Here is a 27,401-nt window from a genome sequence, read left to right as displayed (position 1 = left end):
AATACTTTTATTAATTTAATAAATTTTATAATTATTTACAAATTTTAAGAATTTTATAATATTCGAATCACATTCAAAATGAAATCTAGACAACTATTTGTCAAAGATTCACAATGAAATCTAGACAACTATTTGTCGAGATTCACGTGAGCTTAGATGTTCTTTTCCTATGTTATTTTTAAACTTTCATTTTAATATTTTTAAATAAAATTTTAAGATTTTTATTTTTTAATATATTAAGTTATAGTACACCCATGATGATGATGTGAATAAAATATTATGTAACAAATATTAAAATTTATATAAAATCAAATGGCACTTTGATTGAATCATTTGATTGTAATTGTGAAGTTAAATATTTAACCAGGTCTTTGGATTAAATATTTTTATTTGTAATTTTTAATGATTTTTAAAAATATAAAAAGAAAAAACAACCTCATAATAATGTAATTTACATCATAAAAATGACTTTTAAGTAAATTTTCAACCGTGTATTATAGTAGAGATTTTGAACCAATGAGTCTAGATAAATAGTTATCTAAATACATCTAAACTTAAACATCCATTTATCTAAATTCGGTCAATGATAATCTAACATAGATTAATATCCATCACAAATGACCTACATAAGAAAAAACCAGAGACATGTCCAAATCGTGAAATAAAACTTGGAACTATAAGAAGGTTTCTCAACAAGGTAGAAGCGTAACATGGTTAGTATTCGGTGGAGTTGCAGGCAAAGATTAATAAAAGAAATACAATAATAACATTCAAACATCTGTGTTAATGGCATTTAGATGGTGGGACTAACTGCATTCATGCCTCAAAATCAATGATAGGGAAAAAGAAAACCATCAAGAAACAGACCATTTGATGGTATGGTTAACAGACAGGAGAGAGCAGGATAGGATAAGTTCAATGCACAGAAGCAGCAACCACAACATATGACTGACACATATACATACACATATACCAGAGAGTCATTATTATTCAGAATTATGACCACACAACAAAACGCTTTGTCTAGCCTCAGTGGAGGACCTTTGCATCCTCTGTGATTTGGAGTGCTGAAATAGCCTGTGCTGCAATCAGACCAACTGAAAGTCCGCCACTTCCTAACCCTCCATTCTCCAAAAATGGTGCTTGCACCTCCCTTCCATATGAGAAGGACCAGTCACCGTCCCCAGTTCTATATGCATTTGAGACCCAGCCTTGACAGTTTGGGTGAGGTTGATGGGGAAGATAGGCCCTCTCTCCATCCATATATACACCATAACCCCAGCAGTTGAACCCCTCTTCCCTGTTTAGCATAATGCTAGCGGAGTCATCAGAGTCCTCACCAAGTAGGACGTGCAAAGCGACGGCCTCAGCAATTGCAGCACCTTCCTCATCAAGCCTCTGCTGTTCTTCCTTCTTTTTCTGTTTCTTTTTTTCTAGCTCAGAACGGATGGCTGCGGATGTAGCAAGGGCTTTCTCCAACCGCCTCTTTTTCTTCTCAGCCTGTTTAATACGTTCCAACTCATCCTTCACCTGCTTCTTTTTCGCTTTACTCACTACTGTTTGCATTTTGTTACATGCCTTGTTATCCATGAATACTTAAAATGCTTTAAACCCAGTCTTCAGTTTTTGCTTTAACAGGTTCCTCTAACTCGTATACATTTCCCTATAAAGCTTTTCTCTTTTTTACTTTTTAGCCTTTTCCCTAAAATAGAAGTTTTGATGCTACCTATTTCTAATTTTATTGTCTTATTACGAACTAATATAACACCAAGACTACTACACCCACTCAGGTCTATAGGAATATCTCATCTTGCGGACAATGCAATCCCAAACAGACACAACAGGGGAACACAGTAGAGATGAATAGTAAGCATTCACAGGCCCATCTCTTGGCAACATCCTCCCTAATTTCCCACAACCCTTGCATTTTCCCATCTTCTGCACACTAACAGGACCAATATCCTTATCCCTGCCCAAGCGTTACTCACATGGCCTACCCTACTGCAGTCAACAAGCAGAACATATGAGTCATTAAAACATCCAACCAAACTTCAAAGTCTGAATTAAATCATACAAATATGTAAAGTTGGATGAACTAAAAGATTGATGGTAATGGTGAGACAAATTACTAGCATGTATTTAGAATGAAGCATACAGCCTTTCCCAAGCACTTAACAAGTGGAGTCTCAGTGTGTAAATTGAGAGTAAATCAGAGCCAGACAAAATATCCATTAGGAAGTTAAAATTGAAAATTCAGATGAATATCAATGAGAACATAGTATAAGCGAGCATGAAGTAAATTTCCAGAAACCTAACCCATCACACAGTTCAATAGGACTGTGATTCAAGAGCAAAACAAAGTCAAACTTGCTAAAATATCATCCAATTTTACCCCCAAAACGATCTGATCCCAACGCCCAAAAAGGGATGAAGAGGATAAAAACAACTTTATTCAAATTTATAATAACAAAGTTCTTACTTTTACTGTGAAATTTGACTTCCAATCTAAAATTCCATTTTTTCCTATCTTTGGTAACCCAAACAGAAGGTGCATCGAGTCTGTCCAATTGTTTGTCCTAAAACCCTAAATTTAGATGTAAGTAGCAGAGTACCATTACCGAAATGGGAAAGAAAATGCCATCTTTAATAAAGATAAATAACTTTAAATCATTAATCAGCATCAGATCCAAATACCTATCGTCAAACAAAAGAGGAAAATCACTGCCTAGAAAACCAAGAGATAAATAAAATATAGATGAACCAAACCTTATCAAGACGAATATTAAGAAAGAAAAAGGGTCCTCCACCAAGAGTCGTTTTAGTATGGACAAAAATGGGAAAGGAAAGAAAAGGTGCGTGTTTGGATCTGTAGAAAATCAGAGATAAAGTGGAAAAGAGGATATAAAAAAAACAACAACGAGGGAGGAAAGGAGGGTGATGGAAATGGTTGTGACCAGCCAACGAGATACGGACACGTGGCATATACATATGAACCATGAGGGGGTAACCGGTAACATTGATCTTCATGACTTTTTCTCTTGTGGGTTTGTTAATTGTCAGTGGATTGGGTAACTGTGGAGGGTGCGGTGTCACGACTGATGTCACGCCACTTGGCAATTATTGCGTGATGGATTGATTGCCTCTCCCTTTCATCGCCCCCAACTGATTTTTTTATGGGCAAACTACAACAGAGGTCACCCAACTATGGATTGTTTCTTTTTTGGTCATCTAATTATGAAAAGTTATAAAATGATCATTCAACTATTCAATTGTACTTTTCTGTCACCAGCTGGCTAACTTTAAAATGAAAACACCCAAAAATCTAAGATAGTGAGTTGACCAAAAAAGATAAAATTAAATAGTTGAGTCACTATTTTGTAACTTTTTATAATTGGATGACTAAGAAAAAGAATACCATAGTTGGGTGACTACTAATGTGGTTTACCCTTTTTTGTTGAAGGATTTGAATCCCAACTAAATCTGAACAGAGGCCCATTTAGAGCCCAAATGGCCCAAATACCATTCCATGCTCTGATTTTTGATGGCATTCCTCTCTTTCCATTTGTTGCTGTGCTTCTCTCTGCTAATGTCTCCAATCGAATGATTTTTCATCTCCATCTCCATCTCTATCTCCTTCCTCTTCCTCCTAAAACCCTAAAATAGAAATGCTCTCCTTGCAGCTCTTCTCCTCAAATCCTAAGCCCACTCTCCTCGACTATCCGCTCAACCCCCTTTTGTACCCCAAATGCCTAAAACCTCCAAAACCCTACCCCAAATCGAAGCCCGCCCCCATTTCTTCTGTCCTTCAATGGAATAGAAAGCCTGAGCTGGCCGGTGAGACTCCACGCGTCGTCGTTATAACATCCGGAAAAGGCGGGGTCGGAAAAACCACAACCACCGCCAATGTGGGTCTTTCCTTAGCTCGTCTGGGGTTCTCCGTAGTGGCCATCGACGCCGACGTTGGCCTCCGTAACCTAGACCTCCTGTTAGGCCTGGAGAATCGCGTGAACTATACGGTCGTGGAGGTACTCAATGGCGATTGCCGACTGGACCAGGCATTGGTAAGAGATAAGCGATGGTCGAACTTCGAATTGCTTTGCATTTCCAAGCCCAGATCGAAGCTCCCCATTGGATTCGGTGGGAAAGCGTTGGTTTGGTTAGTGGACGCACTGAAAGCGCGTGAGGAAGGGTCACCGGATTTCATACTAATAGATTGTCCGGCGGGGATTGACGCAGGGTTCATAACGGCAATAACGCCAGCAAACGAGGCGGTTTTGGTGACGACGCCGGACATAACGAGTTTAAGGGATGCGGATAGAGTGACAGGGCTGTTAGAATGTGATGGGATAAGGGATATAAAGATGATAGTAAACAGAGTGAGGACGGATATGATAAAGGGAGAAGATATGATGTCGGTTTTGGATGTGCAAGAAATGCTGGGGTTGGCATTGTTGGGGGTAATTCCTGAGGATTCCGAGGTTATCAGAAGCACCAACAGAGGGTACCCACTTGTTCTGAATAAGCCTCCCACGCTTGCTGGGTTGGCCTTCGAGCAAGCCGCTTGGAGGCTTGTTGAGCAGGATAGCATGAAGGCTGTTATGGTTGAGGAGGAGCCCAAAAAGCGTGGGTTTTTCTCATTTTTTGGAGGCTAATAACTGGAGTGAGCTTGTTGGAGCCGGTCTTTGTACAGTCAGTAAAGGTTGGTTGCCTTTGAATTCTAGCTATATCAGTTTTAAGTTTCTTATGGTAGATAAAGGGTTTGGTTTTTAGGGAATGTGTTTGCTTGCTTTGAGATGAGGTTTTACTCAAAATTGTATTCTAGGGGCTTGTTTGAAATTCTTTGTTGGTGTGTGTGGATTGAGTTGAAACATTTCAGTGCTCAATCAATCTCTTAGAATCTGGTCAATGAATCAATATCATTTCATTTGATTGACTGTCACATATCGGTCATTCAGTACCATAACTTGCTCTTTATCTTATCTGATGCCTTAACATAGAGGTGAGCTGATGATGGTTAACAATATTGAATCAGGGTATTGCGCATTTGGAAGTGATTGCTTCAACCTACGACATTTAGCTTGTATCACACCTGTTTGTAACATTTACATTTTAGTCACTCAGCTGTTACACAACATCAAAGGCATGACAGAAATCTCAATTGACAGAAATCTCAATTGGTAAAAATATTGCTGTTAAACCCCGTGTCTTCCATGTCCTTTGATTTGATTCTCTTTCTTTATTCTTTCTCCTCCTTTCACGAACTCTAGCCGCCATTCAAAGTCTCCATTGCCTGTCACCTCTTTCGGCCGAAGCAATCGTGGCCTCCAGTTTTCTTCTTTTTATCCCTTAGAAAACCCTAACTGTCGCCGTCCATCACATGTCTTCTCCGTCAAAAAATACTGACGAGCCGTCCTTTTTCTCCCCTTACATTTCACTGAAGAACAACTGAGAAAATCATGAAATCCAAAACAAATCTAACATGGTTTTATTATTGCTTTGGGTTTTTTGTGTATGATGTGTGGGAAATGTGTTTTGGCATTTAATGTTGGTTGGGTGATGGTGGATTGAAAGAGAGGTGAGGCTGAAGGTGATTGAGATAATGGAGGTGTGTGAATTGTGAGGGGGAGAGGTGGTGAGATGATGAATACATGTCAGGCAATGTCTGTGCTACGTGAGGCTTTCGTCAAATTAAAATTTAGTGATTACAAGGTAACTTATTATTTCATTAACAAATTAAAATTTAGTTATACAAGAGTGTGAATATTTTTAACAAAAATGTAGTGTTATTAGTAAATGATCTTGAACTGCAATTCCTTTGGGTTCAAGAGTTAAAACCAGTTTATCAAAGCTAACCTACTCATTCATGCCGAATTTACTTAAATTAGTTTTCGGTATTTATTATTTAATGAAATATTTTTATTTCCTATAATTGAATATGGATTGTTTTAATACTTATTAAAACAACAACTCTATTTTCAAAATTGAATTTCAATAAATGAAAATTGATTTAATTTTCATAATGATAGATAAAATTAAGGGTAAATTACACCAACAGTCATCCAACTTTGGAGTAATTGACAAAACAGTTACCTAGGTTTCATTTTAGTCACTTAACTTTCAAAAAGTAACAAAACGGTTTTTTTTGTCGTTTTTCATCACAGACGTCACAGACGTCACAGTAAAGTGACGTGGCAGGTGATAGAGTTCTTATTGTCAACCTTAAGTCTAGTTGGCCGGTTATTAACACTTTAACAATAGTACCAGCACCATTTTAGGGTTTGAGAAAAAGAAAAATAAGAAGAAGAGAAGGAGAAAGAGAAGAAGGAGAAGAGGAAAAATGAATATGTCTGAAGTGATTCCGGTGTGCTATTGTGGAAACTCAGCCAAATTAAACACGTCTTGGTCCAATGATAACTCAGGAAGGATGTTTTTTGGATGTAAGAAATTCGACAATGAATTTCAAAAACCATGTCGATTTTTTAGCTGGTTTGATCCACCATTGACGCCCCATTTAAGAGTTGTGTTGTTGGGTCTGTTGAAAAAAGTGAAGACATTAGAGGATACAAGGAAGAGGGAGAGAAGAACCTGGTTTTTTTTTTGTGCTTGTAATTGTTACTGTTTTGCTGTTTTCAAAACCTTAAAAATCATTTTATGTTAATTGAAAATCAGCTTATGTTTTGTAATTTTGTTGCTAGTAAATTGTTACTTATGTTGGTATAGATGGCTACTGTTATACATGGCTAACCATCTCATGTTGTTTGCAAACACTTGAATGAAATGAAAAATTTTTGTTGATTACAAATTGTGTTGGAATATTTTTGTTGCTTAACATGTGTTAAAAATGGTTGCTGGTATACATAGCTAACCAGCTCATGTTGTTGTTTACAAATTGCTTAACACTTGGTATACATGACTGCTAGTTAGAAAAGATAACAATTGATATACAAATTGCTTAACAGTTGGTATACATGGCTGCTAGTTAGAAAAGATAACAGTTGGTATATAAATTGCTTAACAGTTGGATAACAAATAGCATGGATAAATTACTCATATATTAAGGCTAAAATGCCAAACTGTTTACAAAAGGAATGAGGGGTAAAATATTGCCAAATTTTCCTACAATTCATTACAATTGAACAGATGTGAATTGTAGGGAAATTTACAAAAAAAATTCAGTGACCATGCTTAAATTTATCAACAGTAGCAATCATAGGCAAATTTCTCAAAAAATTATCTGCCTAAGTTAATAATCAGTAGTAGACAAATTTACACAGTTTTAAAAGGTTAACAAAATGCAGTCTGTTCACATCATCATCAATGGTCTGTCATGGATGACTCTCGAGTAGAAGGCATCCATCTAACAGTGGTTGTGATTGATTTTGTCTTTAATGGGAACTTTTGTCTTAGGGCAGCTTCTTGATGAGTTGGGGCAGTAGGTATCTGAGTTGGGGTAGTAGGTAACTGAGTTGGGGTACCCTTTTGCTGTCTGAGGGTAGCCTGTTGCTGGGTTCAGACACCAATTTGATGTCTTTTAACCTACAAGAATAAAAGAAATGTGAATAGATACCTACTAAAGATAGAAGTATACTATAAGTTAAGGGAAATTACTTACTGGAATGTTTTGGCCAACTTCCCCTTTGCAACTCCTCTTGTTGTGGCTTATTATTTTGCATTTACTGCACCTCATTTCCACCCCTCTCTTGCTCAACCTTTCTGTTGTTTGAGATTTATCAGGTTCTTTCCTTCTCACTTTAGTAGGTCTGCCAGGTGGCCTTCTTAGTGGAGGCGGTAGTATTGGTAGCATGTTTGACAAAGAGACCCATTGTTTAGGACCCCTTATTGGACTTACAAAGTTGGAGTAAATTTGAAGCTGGGTTTGCTTGGTGTACCAGGTTCGTACATAGGTCTCTGGGAACTCATTTTTTACATGAATGACAGCTAATGCATGCATGCAAGGGATGCCAGTAAGATCCCAGTTCCTGCAAGAGTAGGAATTCTGAACTAAGTCCACCACATGCTGGCTGCCTGGACCACATTCAACCTGATACTTGTCCCCACCAACATGTGATGGAACACACCTAAAAAACAGTGAGCATGCTTGGTTAAAACATACAATGACACCCCCTAAAAAAGCAGTCACTATATGCATATTATAAAAAAAAACTCATTGCATGCATATTAAAAAATAGGCAACAGACCAACAATCATTGCATGCATATTAAAAAATAGTCAACAACTTTCCAACAATCATTGCATGCACATTAAAAAAAGTAAATAGCTTTCCAACAATCATTGCATCCATATTAAAAAATAGTCAACAGCTTTCCAACAATCATTGCATACATATTAAAAAAATTCAATAGCTTTCGAACAATCAGTGCATGTGATCAGCAACATTAAGTCAGAATATAGGCATTAGAAAGAATCTTTACCTTAATGAATCTTTTATATTTACATCCAGCTTTTTCTTGATCTTTGGACACAAAATTCCTTTCCATTTGTCAGCTTCTTCTTTCTTCTTGACAATAAGTAACATAATCTTGGTCCTTATTGTTTCCATCATGGTCTGAATAGGTTTACCTCTTGCTTCCAGTATCATCTTTCCATAAACCACATAAATGATTAGTGAATTGCTAATGATCAGTAAGAAACATAAAACATAGGGATTTACCTTATTAAATGATTCAAATAGATTATTCACCAACATATCAGAATGACTCTTAATTGAGAAGTGAGACATTGACCAGTGAGTAGGGTTCTTCTTCTTCAACCAGTCATAAGCATGCTGATTGGTTTTTCTCAGTTCATCCATGGCATCATCGAACTCTCTTGTAGTGCTTGCTCTGGTAGCTTTCCAAAGAAAATCTTTCAACTCCTTTATTCGAAAACCAGCATTCTTGAAATTGGAATGTAGGTGTCTAACACAGTGTCTTGTTTCTGCATTAGGAAACAACATACATATTGCTTCCAAAAGTCCCTGCAATTAGGAAAAAAATAGTTTAATTCTTTGACAAACCCTAAATAGAAACAACATAAAAAAATATATAAATAGAGTTTTACCTTTTGTTTGTCAGACATGAAAGATATCTTGTTCGAGCTCATAATTTTCAAGTCTATTGCAAGCAACTCCAAGAACCAAAGCCATGATGCTTGGTTTTCACTTTCAACAGCAACATATGCAAGTGGATAGATGCTATTATTTGCATCTATCCCAACAGTTGCAAGTAAGTAACCACCATAGTAGCCCTTTAAGAAACATCCATCTAAACCTACTATTCTCCTACAACCAGCCCTATAGCCATCTTTGCATGCCTATAAACAGACATACATCATTTGAAATAATCTGTTATCCAAATAACAGATTATTGTTGTTCCCTCATTTTGGGTCTTAACCTCCAACAAGTACTCATAAATCTTCTCATATTGAGCCTTATGAGCTCCTTCAATTAATTCCAATGACCTAAGTTTAGCCCTCCTACGTTTGGTTAGTGAGACCAAGCAACAAAAATCTCTTTTGACATCTTGCTGTAATGATTTTAGAGAATAATCAGGATCAGCAATGAATTTTTCTTTATACTGTTCACCTATCCAAGCTGAGGTTACATTCATATTTTTATGGACTTTAGAACAAGTATGGTTAGGGTTTGAACTCCTAATTTGCCAAGTTTAATCAGTAGGTCATTAGGGTTTAGCCTAGAAGCCCATATGAACCAAGAACATTTTTCATTACAGACTGCCTTAAACCTTCTTAAATCATTTTTTGGAAACTTAATAAAATAACTATTCAACCTACCATACTGCTTGGTAGCTTCTTTTAGACTATCTTTAGACTTAAATAACATTCCAACCTTAAGTCTAGGATTACTCATGTCATTCTCTAAGTTAAACTCAGGCCAATTTTGGCCATCTGAGTCAGATTCATGTGCACTATCTAACCTTATAGAATTATCACTATCACACAGTTCATCTACTTCTATACCATCCATGTCTAAACCATCTAAACTAACTCTTTCAGATGCATCACTATCACTACCAGACACATCACTACCAGACATGTTTTCTTCATTCTCATTAAAATTTTCATCAATTAAACCTGCCAAACAAAGTACTCATCAATAAAGGCAGACAATATAGGCAAACACTTTAACCATTTATGTGACAGCCCAAAATTGACCCTAGTCGGGATGTGGTTTCGGGACCACAAAATCGAGGCATAAAAATAATTTAAAAATTTATTTTGATGCCTATGATATGTGTTAATTTGTGTATGACATTTTGATGTTTCGATTTAGTGTTATAAAGGTGAATTTCACTAGAAAGGACTTGTGTGAGAAAACTTAGAAATGAGGTAGGCAAATGTTGAAGTGGCCTATTGATGCATACTAGGAAATGTTGTCCTTGCATGTCAAATTTCCCAAATTTGACTATAGTGGCCGGCCAAGGTGGGTATGATGGGCAAGGGAAAACATGTTTCCAACATGTTTGGCTAGTGAGTTATGTATGAAGTAATATAATAAAAATTAGCATAAAAAAATGAACAAAAAAAAAAAGAAAGATGAGCTTGGATGCCCCTTGTTGCCGTGAGTAGAGGAAAAGAGAGGAGAAATTTTTGTTCATCCATTTTCACTTCTTGGCTGAAAATACTAAGGAAAAAGGGGGAGGATTTTTGCTTCATGCTTGGTTTAGAAGAGATCTAGAAGGAGATTTGGCTAAATTTGCATCAAGATTAAGGTATGTATGAGGTTGTGTTAGGAGTTTCATGCATGTTTTGGTTGCTAACTTGATGTGCATGTTAGCCATGGTTCAAATCTTTGTTATGCCATGGAAATGGTATTTGGCCAAAGTTGTTATTGTGTTAAAGCCATTGCATGCTAAGTGTGAAGCTTGCTAATGATGCATGCAATGATGGATTGTCTACTCTTGAAATTCTTTGTAGTAATCTTGAGTAAGACATTGAGTTTTCTTTTGTTTAACCATGACCGAAGTTGAAAGGGCATGATTATGATGTATTCGACCATGAAGCATTCATGAGCATGGTTTATGCTTCTTGCATGTTAGTTAAAATTTGTGTTTTGGATGGCTATGGACACCTTGAATTTCGGCCTTGCACCTATATGTGTATATATGATTGCACATGATATTTTGATTATGAAGAAGTGATGAATATGTTTGTTTAAAGAAGAAAATGTTGAAGAATGTTTGTGAAATTTCAAGTACATTCGGCCTAGTATACCTATGATGTGGAAATCTTGGAATTTATTGTTGATTTGGTGCAAGTATGACTAAGTATAATCGGCCATATGAGTGCTTGATGATATATTATAAGTATTGAGCCACAATATGTAAAGCATTAACTAGTAAAATGCATGCTGTTTTTGTGTGGTGTTAAGTGTATAATTGGCCTCAAATTGGACATGTATATTCGGCCTTAGGTAGCCGATTGATGGCCTTAGCTTTTCCTTGATGCTTGAATGAATTGTATTGAATTGCTTGATGTAGTATAAAATGTGCATGACCATTGTGTACTCAAGCTAAAGGGTGGCCATATGACCATTTAGACTCCTTGTCATATTCGCCATAAACTAGCATAATGAGGTTTTAATAAATTAAATTTGTTTGAATTAGCTCAAGAGCTTAGAGGGCCACAATTGGACAAGGGGAAGGAAAAAGTGATCGAATAGCCGTAAAAGCCGTTCGACAACATCCGAGGTAAGTCCTCAAGAAATGACCCTACTCGAATTATGTGAAATGAAATAGGAATGTGTAATGATTATTGATTATGGGTGTATGAGCAATTGAATGATACCGGGCTAAGTCCCGGCGATTATGCTAGTAATATGTTTGTGTTTGAGCCTTAGTAACGAGAATGAAACATGAATGTGTAATGATCATTGATGTATGTGTGCATGAGCAAATTGTGATATCCGGGCTAAGTCCCAAGGACATTTATGCTAGTAATTATATCCGGGCTAAGACCAAGGCATTCGTGCAAGTTGTTAAATCCGGGCTAAGACCAAGGCATTTGTGCAAATCGTGATATCCGGGTTAAGTCCCGTGAGGCTTTGGTGCGGGTTACCATAACGGGCTATGTCCCGGCGTTTGAGCAGTAGCTACATCCGGTTAAACTCGAAGGTATGTGATTTGAAAATTATAAGCTTGCTGGAAAATTTCAGCTAATGCACTTGTGAAATTTCCCAATAACAAGGTAAGTGTGGTGTGTGCTTTGCGCGCTACGAGTAAGAGCGTATGCATATCCGCTCCTATGATGGAACGAGTTATCGGCCTTAACGCCGTTATTTGTGTATGAACATAAGAGTTGGGATGGTGAAGTAAGTATGATTATGTGAATGTGTATTAATGAAATGATGTATTTGGTTATGTGAATGTATTGCTTTAATTAAAGCTGATTTTATTGCTTGAGACTTACTAAGCATAAATATGCTTACCCCGTTGCTTTGGCTCTCTATTTTATAGATTGTGCTCGATAGCAATCGGATTCGGGATCATTAAAGTCGAAGTCATCTACACTATCAAAGCCTCCATTTTGGTATAATTTTGGTTGAACTTTGAAATGGCATGTATAGGACTACCCTTGTTGGTTTAAATATGTTGTGATGTATATGTGTACGGCCATGCGAAAATGGCTCGTAAAAGTGAAGTCTGAACTTAGACTATTTGCGGTTTGTATATATATATATATGGTGTCATGATGTGATCATGGATTGGAAATGGGAGTGTTGGTCACATGATCAGCCATTGGTATGGTTAAAATGATCATATGTGAACCTATGTATGGCAAGACTAGTTGGTTCATGGAGACTACAAAATAGGCAAGACCTACCTTAAAAACAGATGCTGCCAGCTGCAGTGACGTGAATGTGAAAAATCACCAAAAATTGTAGGAATGGTATTAAATAGCGAATAAGCTATATAAATGAACCTTGATGAGTCTATTTTCATATGGAAGAAACGAAACGGTCATAGGAGTTACACGTTAAGAGATATTAAAGCTATTGTGAGACAGGGCCAGAACGGTTTCTGGGTCCCCTGTCGCAACTTTAAAAATTTACTATAAATTATCCAGAAAGAATTAGGAGTCATGCCTTATATGTACAGATTCCATTTTGAGTCTAGTTTCATTAGAAACAAACGGCACCAGTATTAAAGCTCTGTACAGAGAGATATTCAAGTTGTAACGCGCGAAGGTCAGAGCAGTCGATCCCTGTAACATGGGTAACTTTAACTAATAAACTGTACCAATTGGCCCGACCAAAAATTCTAGAAATAAATCCATGGATGGATATATGAGTCTAAATTCAGGAAAATTTACGAAACCAGTTTCGAGTTTTGAAACTCGAGATATGATTTTAAAGGCGACGGTGACGCAGTTTTCCAGCCTGACTGGAAATGTCAAATTGGTGGGCAAAATATGTGGACTTGGCTTGTTAACCCCTCGTGTCCGACACGGCGATGGTCTCGGGTTCGGGTGTTACAATTTTATTGGTATCGAGCCACGGTTTAGTCGATTCTAGGACTACCGTGATGTGTTTGGGGTCTAGCTATACATGCCATTAAATGATGAATCGATAGTGTGGTGATTTACGACAATTTGACTTTGTGTTTGTTTATAGCAATGGATCCCGATCCCAACCGAGCGATAGCTGATGATGTGGAGAGTGTGGCGCTGCTCCGCGCAAGGGACAGCGCCGGACTCTCAACCTATGGCCAACAATCCGAATGATGAGGCTAGGCAAGCCTTTTATAGTGTGATGAATGAATGGTTTAACCAATACATTCGAACTAACACTACTGTTCCACAACCTCCATTCCCGACAAATGCAACCCCAAGACCTACAATACCTCCGATGGCCCGACCAAATAAGGTCAAGTAAGCCCCGGTCGATAGGATTCGAAAACATGGGGCCACTGAATTTAAAGCTACGGATGATGATGATGCCGAAGCGAGCTGAATTTTGGTTGGACAACACTATCCGGTGCTCGATGAGCTATCTTGTACACCGATGAGTTCTAAAAGTGTACCATCTCCTTGCTACGTGAGTCCGCCTACTATTGGTGGAGTACTCTAACTTCGTGGTGCCTAGAGAGCAAGTGACTTGGGAATTCTTTCAAACCGAGTTCAAAAAAAGTATATCGATCGAGATTCATCGACCAAAAGTGAAGGAATTTCTTGATCTTAAGCAAGGTTCTATGTCGATTCACCGACTACGAACGAAAATTTGTGAGGCTTAGCCAGATGCGCGAGAATGCATTTCGTCCGAAGCTATTATGTATAAACGCGAGGATGGACTGAATGATGATATAAGGATGTTCGTTGGCATTCTCGAAATACGAGAGTTCGCGATACTTGTTGAGCGAGCTTGTAAAGTCGAAGAGCTTAGAAAGGAGAAACAAAAGTTGATGTGGGAACCGGAGAATTCGAAAGAGGTCCTCGGAAAGTCTCTTCAACAAGCATCAAAGAGATTTCGAGATGATGTGAGCGGTCTAGAGGCGCTTGGGCTTTTCTAGACGAGGACGCGATCGACCCCTGTGACCACACGAGTCACTTCGATCGTCGATGGTGGAAATGATCGCCGAGAGAGGCGAGTGTGCGCATTGTGGCAAATGGCATTCGGGAGCTGTTGGTTCCGTGATCGCTCTGCTATAAGTGTGGATCGGCCGACCACTTTATGAAGGATTGCCCGAGGTTGCTTGAACAAAATGTAAGTCGAGTGGAAACCGGGTGCTACCATCGCCGAGGTAGGCCACCTAGAAATGTGGGCAATGTTAGTGGCGGTCGAGAGGATCTAGAGATGCTACCATCGATCCGAGGCTCGAGCTCTGCCGGGACTTATGCCATCTGCGCACGCGAGGATCTTGCCTCTCCGGATGTCATTACGGTACTTTCACTCTTTTCAATACTAATGTGATTGCTTTGATTGACCCCGGTTCTACTCATTCTTATATATGTGAAACCTTAGCATCCAAAGAAGACTTTGCCTATTGAGTCTCTGAGTTTGTAATTCGGTGTCAAACCCTTGGGTCATTACGTGCTTGTCAACAAAGTGTGCAAGAAAAGTCCCCTAGTGTTCCGAGGTTCTTGTTTCCGGCGGACTTAATGCTTTTGCCGTTCGATGAATTGACGTTATTCTTGGTTTGGATTGGTTGACCATGCACGATGCGGTTGTAAATTGCAAAAGCAAGACTATCGATTTGAGGTCGCGAATAACGAGATAATTCGGGTTGAGTCTACGGACTTAAAGGGTTGCTAGGCGTAATATCGCAATGTTGGCCCGAAATATGTAAGAAAAGGGTGCGAAGCATACCTTGCGTCGTGCTTTCGATGACAAGGAATCGAAAAGAAACTCGAATCTGTGCGTGGTTTGTGAATACCGGATGTTTTCCACAAGAATTGCCGGGTTTACCACTGTTCGGAAATAGAATTTGGCATCGAATTGGTACCGTACCACTCAATTTCGATAGCTCCGTGTCGTATGGCACCAACGGAATTAAAGGAGTTGAAAGCTCGGTTGCAAGAATTGGTGGATAGAGGTTTTGCTCGCCGAGTTTTTCGCCTTGGGTGCGCCGGTGTTGTTTGTGAAAAGAAGGATGGAACCATGCGGTTGTGCATCGACTATCGTCGACTTAATAAAGCAACGATAAAGAACAAATATCCGTTACCACGTATCGATGACTTGTTCGATCAATGAAGGAGCCTCGGTGTTCTCGAAAATAGATTTGAGATCGGGCTATTATCAATTGCGAATCCGAGATTCGGATGTGCCCAAGACGCCTTGAGCGAGATATGGTCACTATGAGTTCCTAGTGATGCCGTTTGGGCTTACTAATGCCCTACGGTATTTATGGATTTAATGAATCGGATCTTGAGACCATATTTGGATCGATTCAGTAGTCGTGTTCATTGATGACATCTTGGTCTATTCAAGAAATGAGACCGAACATCTTTGAACACCGAGGTTAGTCTTGCAAATTTTACGGGATAAGCAATTATATGCTAAGTTCAAGCAAGTGTGAGTTACGGTTAAGAGAGGTTAGCTTCTTGGGTCATGTGGTATCTGCATCGGGTATTCGAGTCGACCGAATAAAATTTCAGCCATACTTAATCGGAAGCCTCAGAAATATTCTTGAGGTTCGAGCTTTTGGGGCTTGCGGTTATTACCGACGATTTGTAAAGGTTTCTCAACGATAGCCACGCCGATGACGGCTACTCCAAAAGGATGTTAAGTTCGAATGGACGGAGAAATGTCGAAAAGTTTCAATCAACTGAAAACTTATTTGACTGAAGCCCCAATTCTAGTGCAACCCGAATCGGCAAAGAGTTTGTCATCTATAGTGGCGCCTCCTCCTTGGGTTAGGTTGCGTATTGATGCAAGAAGGTCGAGTTGTGGCCTATCGTCGAGGCAATTAAAGCCACACGAGAAAAATTATCCGACCCATGATCTCGAATTAGCGCCATCGTATTCGCCTTAAAGATTTGGCGACATTACTTATTTGGTGAGAAGTGCCATGTGTACTCGGATCACAAAAGTCTCAAATATTTGATGACCCAAAGAGACTTAAATCTGCGACAAAGACGTTGGCTCGAATCATTAAAGGATTATGAGCTGGTCATTGACTATCACCGGAAGGGCAAATGTGGTTGGATGCCTTGAGTCGTAAATCATTATTCACTTTACTGACGATGAATGTGCACTTGTCTGCTCGATCCGACGAGTGTGTTAGTGGCTGAATTGAAAGGCAAACCATTATTGATACATCAAATTCGAGAAGCTCGAGAAAGTCGACGACGAGTTGGTACGCAAAAGCGGGTGAGTGTGCTCGAACAAGGACTCGGAGTTTCAAATCAATGATGACGATTGTTTGAGGTTCAAAAGTCGTCTGTGTGTTCCAAAGAATTGAACTCATTTCGATAATTCGAATGAAGCCCATTGTAGCCGAATGGCAATCCACAGGGAGTACGAAGATGTACAACGATTTGAAACGTCGGTTTGGTGGCATGGTATGAAACGAGACATCTCCGACTTTGTTTGAGATGTTTAATATGTCAACAAGTGAAAGCGGAACATCAAGTGCCTTGAGGATTACTTCACCAATCACAATACCCGAGTGGAAATGGGATCGAGTCACAATGGACTTTGTATCCGATCGCCATTGTCGCAAGTAAGAAGGATGCGGTTTGGGTCGTGGTAGATCGATTGACTAAGTCGCTCACTTTGTCCCGTGCGCACGGATTTTCAATGGACAAATTAGCCAATTGTACGTTTCTCGATTGTGAGATTACACGGGTGCCTATTTCCATCGTGTCGGATAGAGATCCGAGATTTACCTCGCGATTTTGGAAAAAGTTGCAAGAAGCTTTGGGTACCAAGTTGCATTTCAAGACCGCCTTTCACCCCAAACCGATGGTCAATCCGAGCGGATAATTCGAGATACTTGAGGATATGTTGAGATGTTGCGTCCTCGAGTTTAGTGGTTCATGGGAGCGGTACTTGCCGTTGATTGAATTCGCTTACAACAACGACTTTCAATCAAGTATCAAGATGGCACCCTACGAGGCTTTGTACGGTCGTAAATGCCGTACACCATTGTTTTGGACGAGCTCGGTGAAAGCAAGATTTTCGGGTGGATTTGATTAGGGATGCTTGAGCGAAAAGTGAAAGTAATCCGTGAAAGTCGAAGATAGCCTTCGATCGTCGGAAGTCGTGACGCGGATCTGAAGCGTAAGGATATCGAGTATCAGGTGGGTGATAAAGTGTTTCTCAAGGTATCGCCTTGGAAAAAGATACTCAGGTTCGGCCGTAAGGGCAAGTTGAGCCCGAGGTTCATTGGGCCATATGAGATATCTGAGCGAGTCGGTCCAGTGGCATATCGTTTGATTTTGCCCCCTGAACTCGAAAAGGTTCACGATGTCTTTCATGTTTCGATGCTTCGACGCTATAGATCCGATCCATCGCACGTGATTAGTCCATCAGAAGTTGAAATTCAAGCCAATATGAGTTATGAGGAAGAACCGATTCGTATCCTGGCACGTGAAGTGAAAGAGTTGCGAAACAAGCGGGTTCTACTAGTGAAAGTGTTATGGCTCAAACACGGGATAGAAGAAGCTACTTGGGAAACCGAGAACTCTATGAAAGAGCGATACCCAACCCTATTTACCGGTAAGATTTTCGGGGACGAAAATTTCTTAAGTGGGGGAGAGTTGTGGCAGCCCAAAATTGACCCTAATCGGGATATGGTTTCGGGACCACAAAATCGAGGCATAAAAATAATTTAAAAATTTATTTTGATGCCTATGATATGTGTTAATTTGTGTATGACATTTTGATGTTTCGATTTAGTGTTATAAAGGTGAATTTCACTAGAAAGGACTTGTGTGAGAAAACTTAGAAATGAGGTAGGCAAATGTTGAAGTGGCCTATTGATGCATACTAGGAAATGTTGTCCTTGCATGTCAAATTTCCCAAATTTGACTATAGTGGCCGGCCAAGGTGGGTATGATGGGCAAGGGAAAACATGTTTCCAACATGTTTGGCTAGTGAGTTATGTATGAAGTAATATAATAAAAATTAGCATAAAAAAATGAACAAAAAAAAAAGAAAGATGAGCTTGGATGCCCCTTGTTGCCGTGAGTAGAGGAAAAGAGAGGAGAAATTTTTGTTCATCCATTTTCACTTCTTGGCCGAAAATACTAAGGAAAAAGGGGGAGGATTTTTGCTTCATGCTTGGTTTAGAAGAGATCTAGAAGGAGATTTGGCTAAATTTGCATCAAGATTAAGGTATGTATGAGGTTGTGTTAGGAGTTTCATGCATGTTTTGGTTGCTAACTTGATGTGCATGTTAGCCATGGTTCAAATCTTTGTTATGCCATGGAAATGGTATTTGGCCAAAGTTGTTATTGTGTTAAAGCCATTGCATGCTAAGTGTGAAGCTTGCTAATGATGCATGCAATGATGGATTGTCTACTCTTGAAATTCTTTGTAGTAATCTTGAGTAAGACATTGAGTTTTCTTTTGTTTAACCATGACCGAAGTTGAAAGGGCATGATTATGATGTATTCGACCATGAAGCATTCATGAGCACGGTTTATGCTTCTTGCATGTTAGTTAAAATTTGTGTTTTGGATGGCTATGGACACCTTGAATTTCGACCTTGCACCTATATGTGTATATATGATTGCACATGATATTTTGATTATGAAGAAGTGATGAATATGTTTGTTTAAAGAAGAAAATGTTGAAGAATGTTTGTGAAATTTCAAGTACATTCGGCCTAGTATACCTATGATGTGGAAATCTTGGAATTTATTGTTGATTTGGTGCAAGTATGACTAAGTATAATCGGCCATATGAGTGCTTGATGATATATTATAAGTATTGAGCCACAATATGTAAAGCATTAACTAGTAAAATGCATGCTGTTTTTGTGTGGTGTTAAGTGTATAATTGGCCTCAAATTGGACATGTATATTCGGCCTTAGGTAGCCGATTGATGGCCTTAGCTTTTCCTTGATGCTTGAATGAATTGTATTGAATTGCTTGATGTAGTATAAAATGTGCATGACCATTGTGTACTCAAGCTAAAGGGTGGCCATATGACCATTTAGACTCCTTGTCATATTCGGCCATAAACTAGCATAATGAGGTTTTAATAAATTAAATTTGTTTGAATTAGCTCAAGAGCTTAGAGGGCCACAATTGGACAAGGGGAAGGAAAAAGTGATCGAATAGCCGTAAAAGCCGTTCGACAACATCCGAGGTAAGTCCTCAAGAAATGACCCTACTCGAATTATGTGAAATGAAATAGGTATGTGTAATGATTATTGATTATGGGTGTATGAGCAATTGAATGATACCCGGCTAAGTCCCAAGGCGATTATGCTAGTAATATGTTTGTGTTTGAGCCTTAGTAACGAGAATGAAACATGAATGTGTAATGATCATTGATGTATGTGTGTGCATGAGCAAATTGTGATATCCGGCTAAGTCCCGAGGACATTTATGCTAGTAATTATATCCGGCTAAGACCAAGGCATTCGTGCAAGTTGTTAAATCCGGGCTAAGACCGAAGGCATTTGTGCAAATCGTGATATCCGGGTTAAGTCCGTAGGCCTTGGTGCGGGTTACCATAACCGGCTATGTCCCGAAGGCGTTTGAACAGTAGCTACATCCGGTTAAACTCGAAGGTATGTGATTTGAAAATTATAAGCTTGCTGGAAAATTTCAGCTAATGCACTTGTGAAATTTCCCAATAACAAGGTAAGTGTGGTGTGTGCTTTGCGCGCTAGGAGTAAGAGCGTATGCATATCCGCTCCTATGATGGAACGAGTTATCGGCCTTAACGAAGCCGTTATTTGTGTATGAACATAAGAGTTGGGATGGTGAAGTAAGTATGATTATGTGAATGTGTATTAATGAAATGATGTATTTGGTTATGTGAATGTATTGCTTTAATTAAAGCTGATTTTATTGCTTGAGACTTACTAAGCATAAATATGCTTACCCCGTTGCTTTGGCTCTCTATTTTATAGATTGTGCTCGATAGCAATCGGATTCGGGATCATTAAAGTCGAAGTCATCTACACTATCAAAGCCTCCATTTTGGTATAATTTTTGGTTGAACTTTGAAATGGCATGTATAGGACTACCCCTTGTTGGTTTAAATATGTTGTGATGTATATGTGTACGGCCATGCGAAAATGGCTCGTAAAAGTGAAGTACGAACTTAGACTATTTGCGGTTTGTATATATATATATATGGTGTCATGATGTGATCATGGATTGGAAATGGGAGTGTTGGTCACATGATCAGCCATTGGTATGGTTAAAATGATCATATGTGAACCTATGTATGGCAAGACTAGTTGGTTCATGGAGACTACAAAATAGGCAAGACCTACCTTAAAAACAGATGCTGCCAGCTGCAGTGACGTGAATGTGAAAAATCACCAAAAATTGTAGGAATGGTATTAAATAGCGAATAAGCTATGTAAATGAACCTTGATGAGTCTATTTTCATATGGAAGAAACGAAACGGTCATAGGAGTTACACGTTAAGAGATATTAAAGCTATTGTGAGACAGGGACAGAACGGTTTCTGGATCCCCTGTCACAACTTTAAAAATTTACTATAAATTATCCAGAAAGAATTAGGAGTCATGCCTTATATTTACAGATTCCATTTTGAGTCTAGTTTCATTAGAAACAAACGGCACCAGTATTAAAGCTCTGTACAGAGAGATATTCAAGTTGTAACGCGCGAAGGTCAGAGCAGTCGATCCCTGTAACATGGGTGACTTTAACTAATAAACTGTACCAATTGGCCCGACCAAAAATTCTAGAAATAAATCCATGGATGGATATATGAGTCTAAATTCAGGGAAAATTTACGAAACCAGTTTCTGAGTTTTGAAACTCGAGATATGATTTTTAAGGCGACGGTGACGCAGTTTTCCAGCCTGACTGGAAATGTCAAATTGGTGGGCAAAATATGTGGACTTGGCTTGTTAACCCCTCGTGTCCGACACCGGCGATGGTCTCGGGTTCGGGGTGTTACAATTTATGTCAGAAAATAAGCAATACAAAATGCCCAATAATTTAATACAAACACTTCTGTCATGCACATGGCAGATAACAACCAATACAAAAAATAATTTAATAATGGCAGACAACAAACACAACCATTTTTTTCATGCACATGGCAGGCAATAACAGGCAATAACCAGTTTGATAATGGTAGATATACACAATATACGCAATAAACATCATGGTAGATATACACAATAAACATCAGTTTGATAATGCATTCATACAATGGCAGATTTACACAATACGCATCAATTTGATAATGGCATTCATACAATGGCAGATATACACAATACACATCAATTTGATAATGGCATTCATACAATGGCAGAAACAAACAATAAACATCATGCACATGGCATACAATACAAAATCGAAATAATCCTAAATCAAAATCCAAATCGAAATCAAAATCAAATTCTAAATCTAAATCGAGATCAAAATTGGAATCAAAATCAAAATCAAAATCAAAATCGAAATTAAAATCAAAATCAGAATCGAAATTAAAATTGAAATAGAAATAACCATAAATCAAAATAGCAGCATTGAAATTCAAAAAATTTAAAACTAAATGCAACAACTTACCCGTTAAAGTGGATGTAACATCACTAGTAGCTTCTTTTCTATTGCCCATTGTCGCTGGCAATAAAAAAATTGAATGGTTTCTGGTTTGTCTTCTTTTCTCCCCAGACAAAATAGACAATCGTACCCTAAACCTTATACCCTGTTAATGGATTATTGAACGAATTTCTAACCCTAAACCCTTCTTAATCAATTTTCAATTTAGTTTAAACCCTAAAAAACCCTAAATCAGGATCAAAATTTCCCAAATCGATTTTCCTTTTTCTCCCCCCCCAAATCTCTTTTCCTAATCTGTTTCTAACCCTAAAACATTACATTAACTCATAACCCTTACCCATTTTTTCCCTAAACCCGCCCCAATCAGCCATTTCGCCAACGTGGCAAGTTAACTTCCCACATCAGCTGGTTAACTTGCCATGTCAGCAATCCCGTTAAAAACCTAACGACAATCGTTAATCGGTGACTATTTTGTCACTTTTTAATAATGTTGGTGACCGTTTTGTTACTTTTTGAAAGTTAAGTGACTAAATTGAGACCTAGGTGACTGTTTTGTCAGTTACCCCAAAGTTGGGTGACTGTTGGTGTAATTTACCCTAAAATTAATTATGATTTTAATGTATTAAAATTATCAGATTAATTATTAATTTTAAAATTTAGCATTAAAACATAATTTCAATTTTAACATTTCATATTTTCAATATTTTCTATTTAAAATCAAATAGCAATGTTATTAATTCAAATTGTATGAAATATAATCAAATTAAATTGTTCGTAATTAGGATGAGATTATTATTATTATTATTATTATTATTATTATTATTATTATTATTATTATTATTATATATTTTTCAATTTTATAATAATTTATTTTCATAAGTGATATATCATTTAATTGTATTATAAAATGATATGAAATAAATTAAAATATATTTTAATTTCTTTTTGAAATGAAAATGTGGCTAAAGAGCTTTATACCTCCTTATGTATACATTAGATAAAGCAACCCAATATTACAAATTTCACTCTGAAGTAGCCTTCACAACTTAGGACCGGTTGATCAGGCCGCTCATTCCATACTAATTTCGCCATAGAATCAGCTACCTGATTCCATACTTTTGAAATATATGTCTAATTGTTACTTCCCACACGTTCTTTATATGTCACTCAAGACAACCATCCTCATTTGTTTCTAATTAAAAAACTCAGCATAATCACGAATGCTTTTATTGTAACTCACTTTCAACTCATCTCAAATAGCTCATAGTTAACAATAATTGGATTCAACTAAATCACAATGCACGTCAAGTTGATGGTGCAAAGTATAGAATCAAAACTACAAACAAATACTATCATTATTATATAAAGCAAAGTTGAGAAAACAAAACCTATCGTCCATCTTAAAAATGACTTTGGTCTTGGCACTAAAGTATTTCATCTTCAACCTTTAAATTTTGTTTTATACTTGTGAAGTTGCATGATTAATGCAACTATTTTTAGATGCTATTATTTGAAAAAGATTAAATATTGAATGTTATTTATAATCATAAATCTTAATTTTAATTGATATATAACTCTAATACTAATTAAATTATAATTAATTTTAAAAAATATTTAAAATAAATAAATTAATATACACTATTGTGTAGTTTAAATAAATACAAAATTCTATTATTAAAAATAAAACATATTCTTAAAACTTTTTTCAAACTCGTGGTTTTATTTATATATTATTATAGATTATAGATAATGAATACGTTACTAGTATAGGGGTATAGTAAAATATTAAAAATAAATATTTTAAAAAAAAGACGATAACAATTTTTAAAGTTGTTTATGAAATAAAAAAAATACACTGCCAACTTACCAAATACTAACCCATTATATTATATTATTAATTTTATAGATTTAAAAAGCATGTAAACAATTAAACATTTTAGGTATGTCTTTAATAAGTAAATAAAACAACTAAGTCTGTTCTCTAGCACATTTTTGTCTATCTTTCTTGACATGGTTTTGTTTTTTTAGTTTCTTGTGGTTTTCTTTAGGTCATTCTGGTTTTCGGTTCCGATTGGTGTTCAATAGATGATGATCTAGCGAATCTTCACCTTTCGGATGAGGAAGAGGATGCTTTCAAGGAGGATGCCAAAGTGATGGAATGAGATCTGGAGTTTTCTCTAGTTGGAACCTATTTGACAGATAGCGTGGTTCATTTTTCCTCTCTTCAGAATACTATGGCTGGTTTATGGCATCCTATTAAAGGTATTGCTATAACTGATATAGGGGAGAAACACTATTTATTTAAGTTCTTTCATGCGGTTGATATGAACAGAGTTTTAGAAAGTCTTCCGTGGTTTTTTAATAACCATTTATTATTACTACATAAACTGCAAATGAAAGAAGATTCACTCACAATCCCGCTGAATTATGATGCGTTTTGGATTCAAATCCATGATCTGCCTCCGAGTCTTATGTCAGAAACAATGGCTAAATGTTTTGGGGCGTTCTTGGGTGAGTTCATGGAATATGATACACGAATTCCATCTTTAGTGTTGCAACAGTATAAGGGAATAAAAGTTCGACTGGATGTGAGCCCTTGAAAGGAGGAAAAAGGTTCAGGTGGGTGATCAATTGTATTATGCTCAGTTTCAATATGAAAAACTTAGACTCTTTTGCTTTATCTGTGGAAAGCTTGGACACGGGGAAAGTTTTTTTCTGGTGAGGGTTCATGTTGACCCATCTAAAATTGTGTTTGGTTAGGATGCTACTTTGCGAGCCATGGTTAGGGAAAGACAGGTGAAAATCAATCATTGGCTACGTCAGCTAGATTGTATGGATTTGCGATATGCGAAAAAGGAAAAGGAATCAATGTTACATAATATTAGGGTCTCAGTGCATAATTCGGGGGGTAATATCAATCAGAGGAATTCGATTATCAGTGAGGTGATTCTTTCTGGATTTACTAGGGGTTGTAATGATGGTATTGGGCCGGGTGGTGGTACTGGTATGGTTGCTGGGTTTATGGACTTTGGTTCTGATGGTGAAAACAACCCCATTCACTCAGATAATGGGAAGAAACGACAATGAACAATTTGAGGAACATATGTGTCTGAAGGCATTGATGAATTATTTATTGGCTCTGCTAGATAGGGCAGCTAGGCATTATGAAAATACTAAGCTGGAATGTCCGTGGACTGGGGAATCCGCAAGTAGTTTATCGTTCCAGGAATAAACTGAGAGTCATTTATACCAAAATTTTGCTTCTAATGGAAACAAAATTAAGTGTGAGGAGTATGGAAAGTATCCAAAGGAAATATGGATTTCACAATGGAATAGAAGTTGGAGCCGATGGTTCAAAAGGTGGGTTTTGTTTAGGGTTGAGGCAAAATGAGGTGGTGATTCTACGAATTTTTTCTAACCACCATATAGATGTGGAAGTGCACAAGGACTATAGTGGAATTTAATGGTGCTTTATTGGGTTTTATGGCCATTTTGAGGATTGCTTACGAGATTCTACCTAGAATCTTCTTTGCAAGCTAGGTCAGGATAAAAAATTATCTTGGTTAGTGGTGGGTGATTTTAACGAAATTGTTTTCTCTTTTGAAAAAATCAAGTGGTCGAATTCGAGCAGAAAGCCAAATGGAAGCTTTTTGTTCTACATTGGTTGATTGTGATCTTAGTGATTTGGGTTACAATGGGAAATGGTACATTTGGGATAGGGGTAAATTTACAGCAGTAAATATCCGGGAATGACTTGATCGGGGTATAGCAAATGCGACGTGGTGGTGTCAATTTCCTGATGTTTTGGTTAATCACTTATTACATTCCATTTCTAACCATTGTCTGAATTTAGTGGCAACAAAAAATCAAGATATAAAAAACCATGGGATGGGGTAGAGGAGATTCAAATTTAATGCTGATTGGTGTTTGGAAGGTGAGTGTGAGACAGTTATCTAAGAGTACTGGGGCTCTATTTCAGAAAATTTACCCGAGAAATTAAATGGTTTGGGACATCGACCCATGGATTGGAGTTCTAAACTAAAACAATATCACATGGCTTGTAAGAAACACTTGGAGGATAGATTGCGCGTGCTAGTAATGAAGGAACTGAATGATGATACTCTCTCGGAATTGACAAATATTCAGTTAGATTTGAACTTTGAGGCAGACAAAGAGGAAATGTATTAGGAGCAAAAGGCACGTATTAATTGGCTGAAGCATAGGGATAGTAATACTACTTTTTTCCACAAATCAACTATAGGAAGAAAGTAACATAACTATCTTATCCATCCCTATAGCTTAGATGAAACCACTTAATCTCAAAATTTGGCAAGTTAAATGTAACATCCCGACTTTGGGTCTAGTTAAAACAGTGGTTTCGGGACCATGAATTTGACGTAGAAAGTTTAATTATCTTATTATATTTTTATGGTCTGCAGTATGATTGAATGATTGTGGTGAAAATTTCGTTAAGAAATTTAATCCATAAGGTGTCCAATTTGACTAAGAGGACTAATTTGTAATAGGTGAAATGTGTGTTCTAGAAGCTAGAGGTGTCTAATTGCTATGAAATTTTAAATTGGAGGTCCTTAAATGGTAATTAGACCATTATAATTTGAGTTGGACAAAAATGGACATAGGAGGGTGAAATTTTAAAGTTTGGCATTAAGGGCATTTTGGTCATTTGGCTAATAAAGAAAAAATTTAACAAATAAAAGATGTCATCTTCTCAATTTCATCCTCCCATGGCTGAAAATCACAAGAGAAGACATAGCTAGGGTTTTCCAAGCTTTCAAGCTCAATTGTAAGTCCATTCTAGCCCTGTTTTTAATTATTTTCATGTTTTTGAAATCCTTGTAATCTAATCTAGCTATTTCAAGGACTAATTTGAAAGAAGATGAAGTTTAAAATTTTACCCATGTTAGATATTTGTGTATTTTGATGTCTAATGGTAGAAAATGCATGTTTGGTGTTAGATAAACAACTTTTGCGAAGTGATTTTTTGGTAAAAATGTCAAAAGGACTTATTTGTAAAAGTTATAAAATGAGTAGTAAAAGTGTGATTAAGTGGAAAATGTGGGCTGATATGAGTATGAAAATGGTTCAACTAGGCTTGGGTTTTGAAGAAATTGAATGCATTTCATTTTACGAGCCTAGGGGCTAAATTGTAAAAATGTGAAACATTAGGGGAAAAATATAATTTTGTCATAATGTGATTTTTGG

General features: G+C 37.4%; 3 protein-coding genes and 1 long non-coding RNA gene across 4 annotated transcripts; 2 read left to right on the top strand and 2 right to left on the bottom strand.

The window, feature by feature from the left end:
• Window positions 1-685: 685 nt before the first annotated feature.
• LOC108461131 (uncharacterized) lies at window positions 686-2,941 on the bottom strand. The gene is made up of 2 exons (XM_017760844.2): window positions 2,767-2,941; window positions 686-2,001 (listed from the first exon to the last, which is right to left on the bottom strand). The coding sequence occupies exon 2, from the start codon at window positions 1,588-1,590 to the stop codon at window positions 1,030-1,032; it is 561 nt and encodes a 186-aa protein (XP_017616333.1). The 5' UTR covers window positions 1,591-2,001; window positions 2,767-2,941; the 3' UTR covers window positions 686-1,029.
• Window positions 2,942-3,515: 574 nt separating this feature from the next.
• On the top strand, window positions 3,516-4,963 carry LOC108461217 (septum site-determining protein minD homolog, chloroplastic). Its single transcript, XM_017760970.2, has one exon. It carries the CDS (start codon window positions 3,666-3,668, stop codon window positions 4,650-4,652), a length of 987 nt encoding a protein of 328 aa, XP_017616459.1. The 5' UTR covers window positions 3,516-3,665; the 3' UTR covers window positions 4,653-4,963.
• Window positions 4,964-7,314: 2,351 nt separating this feature from the next.
• LOC128296627 (uncharacterized) lies at window positions 7,315-10,055 on the bottom strand. The gene is made up of 7 exons (XM_053032059.1): window positions 9,849-10,055; window positions 9,394-9,525; window positions 9,061-9,312; window positions 8,702-8,977; window positions 8,433-8,599; window positions 7,613-8,078; window positions 7,315-7,503 (listed from the first exon to the last, which is right to left on the bottom strand). The coding sequence occupies exons 1-7, from the start codon at window positions 10,053-10,055 to the stop codon at window positions 7,315-7,317; spliced, it is 1,689 nt and encodes a 562-aa protein (XP_052888019.1).
• A 9,686-nt stretch (window positions 10,056-19,741) lies between these two features.
• On the top strand, window positions 19,742-20,802 carry LOC128296466 (uncharacterized). Its single transcript, XR_008287079.1, has 2 exons — window positions 19,742-19,773; window positions 20,546-20,802. It is a non-coding gene; the product is annotated as an uncharacterized LOC128296466 (long non-coding RNA).
• The last annotated feature ends 6,599 nt before the right edge of the window (window positions 20,803-27,401 follow it).

The sequence above is a fragment of the Gossypium arboreum genome, chromosome 8, assembly GCF_025698485.1.
Source record: "Gossypium arboreum isolate Shixiya-1 chromosome 8, ASM2569848v2, whole genome shotgun sequence".
Classification (NCBI taxonomy): Eukaryota; Viridiplantae; Streptophyta; class Magnoliopsida; order Malvales; family Malvaceae; genus Gossypium; species Gossypium arboreum.
This window is presented reverse-complemented; position numbering and strand designations above follow the sequence as displayed.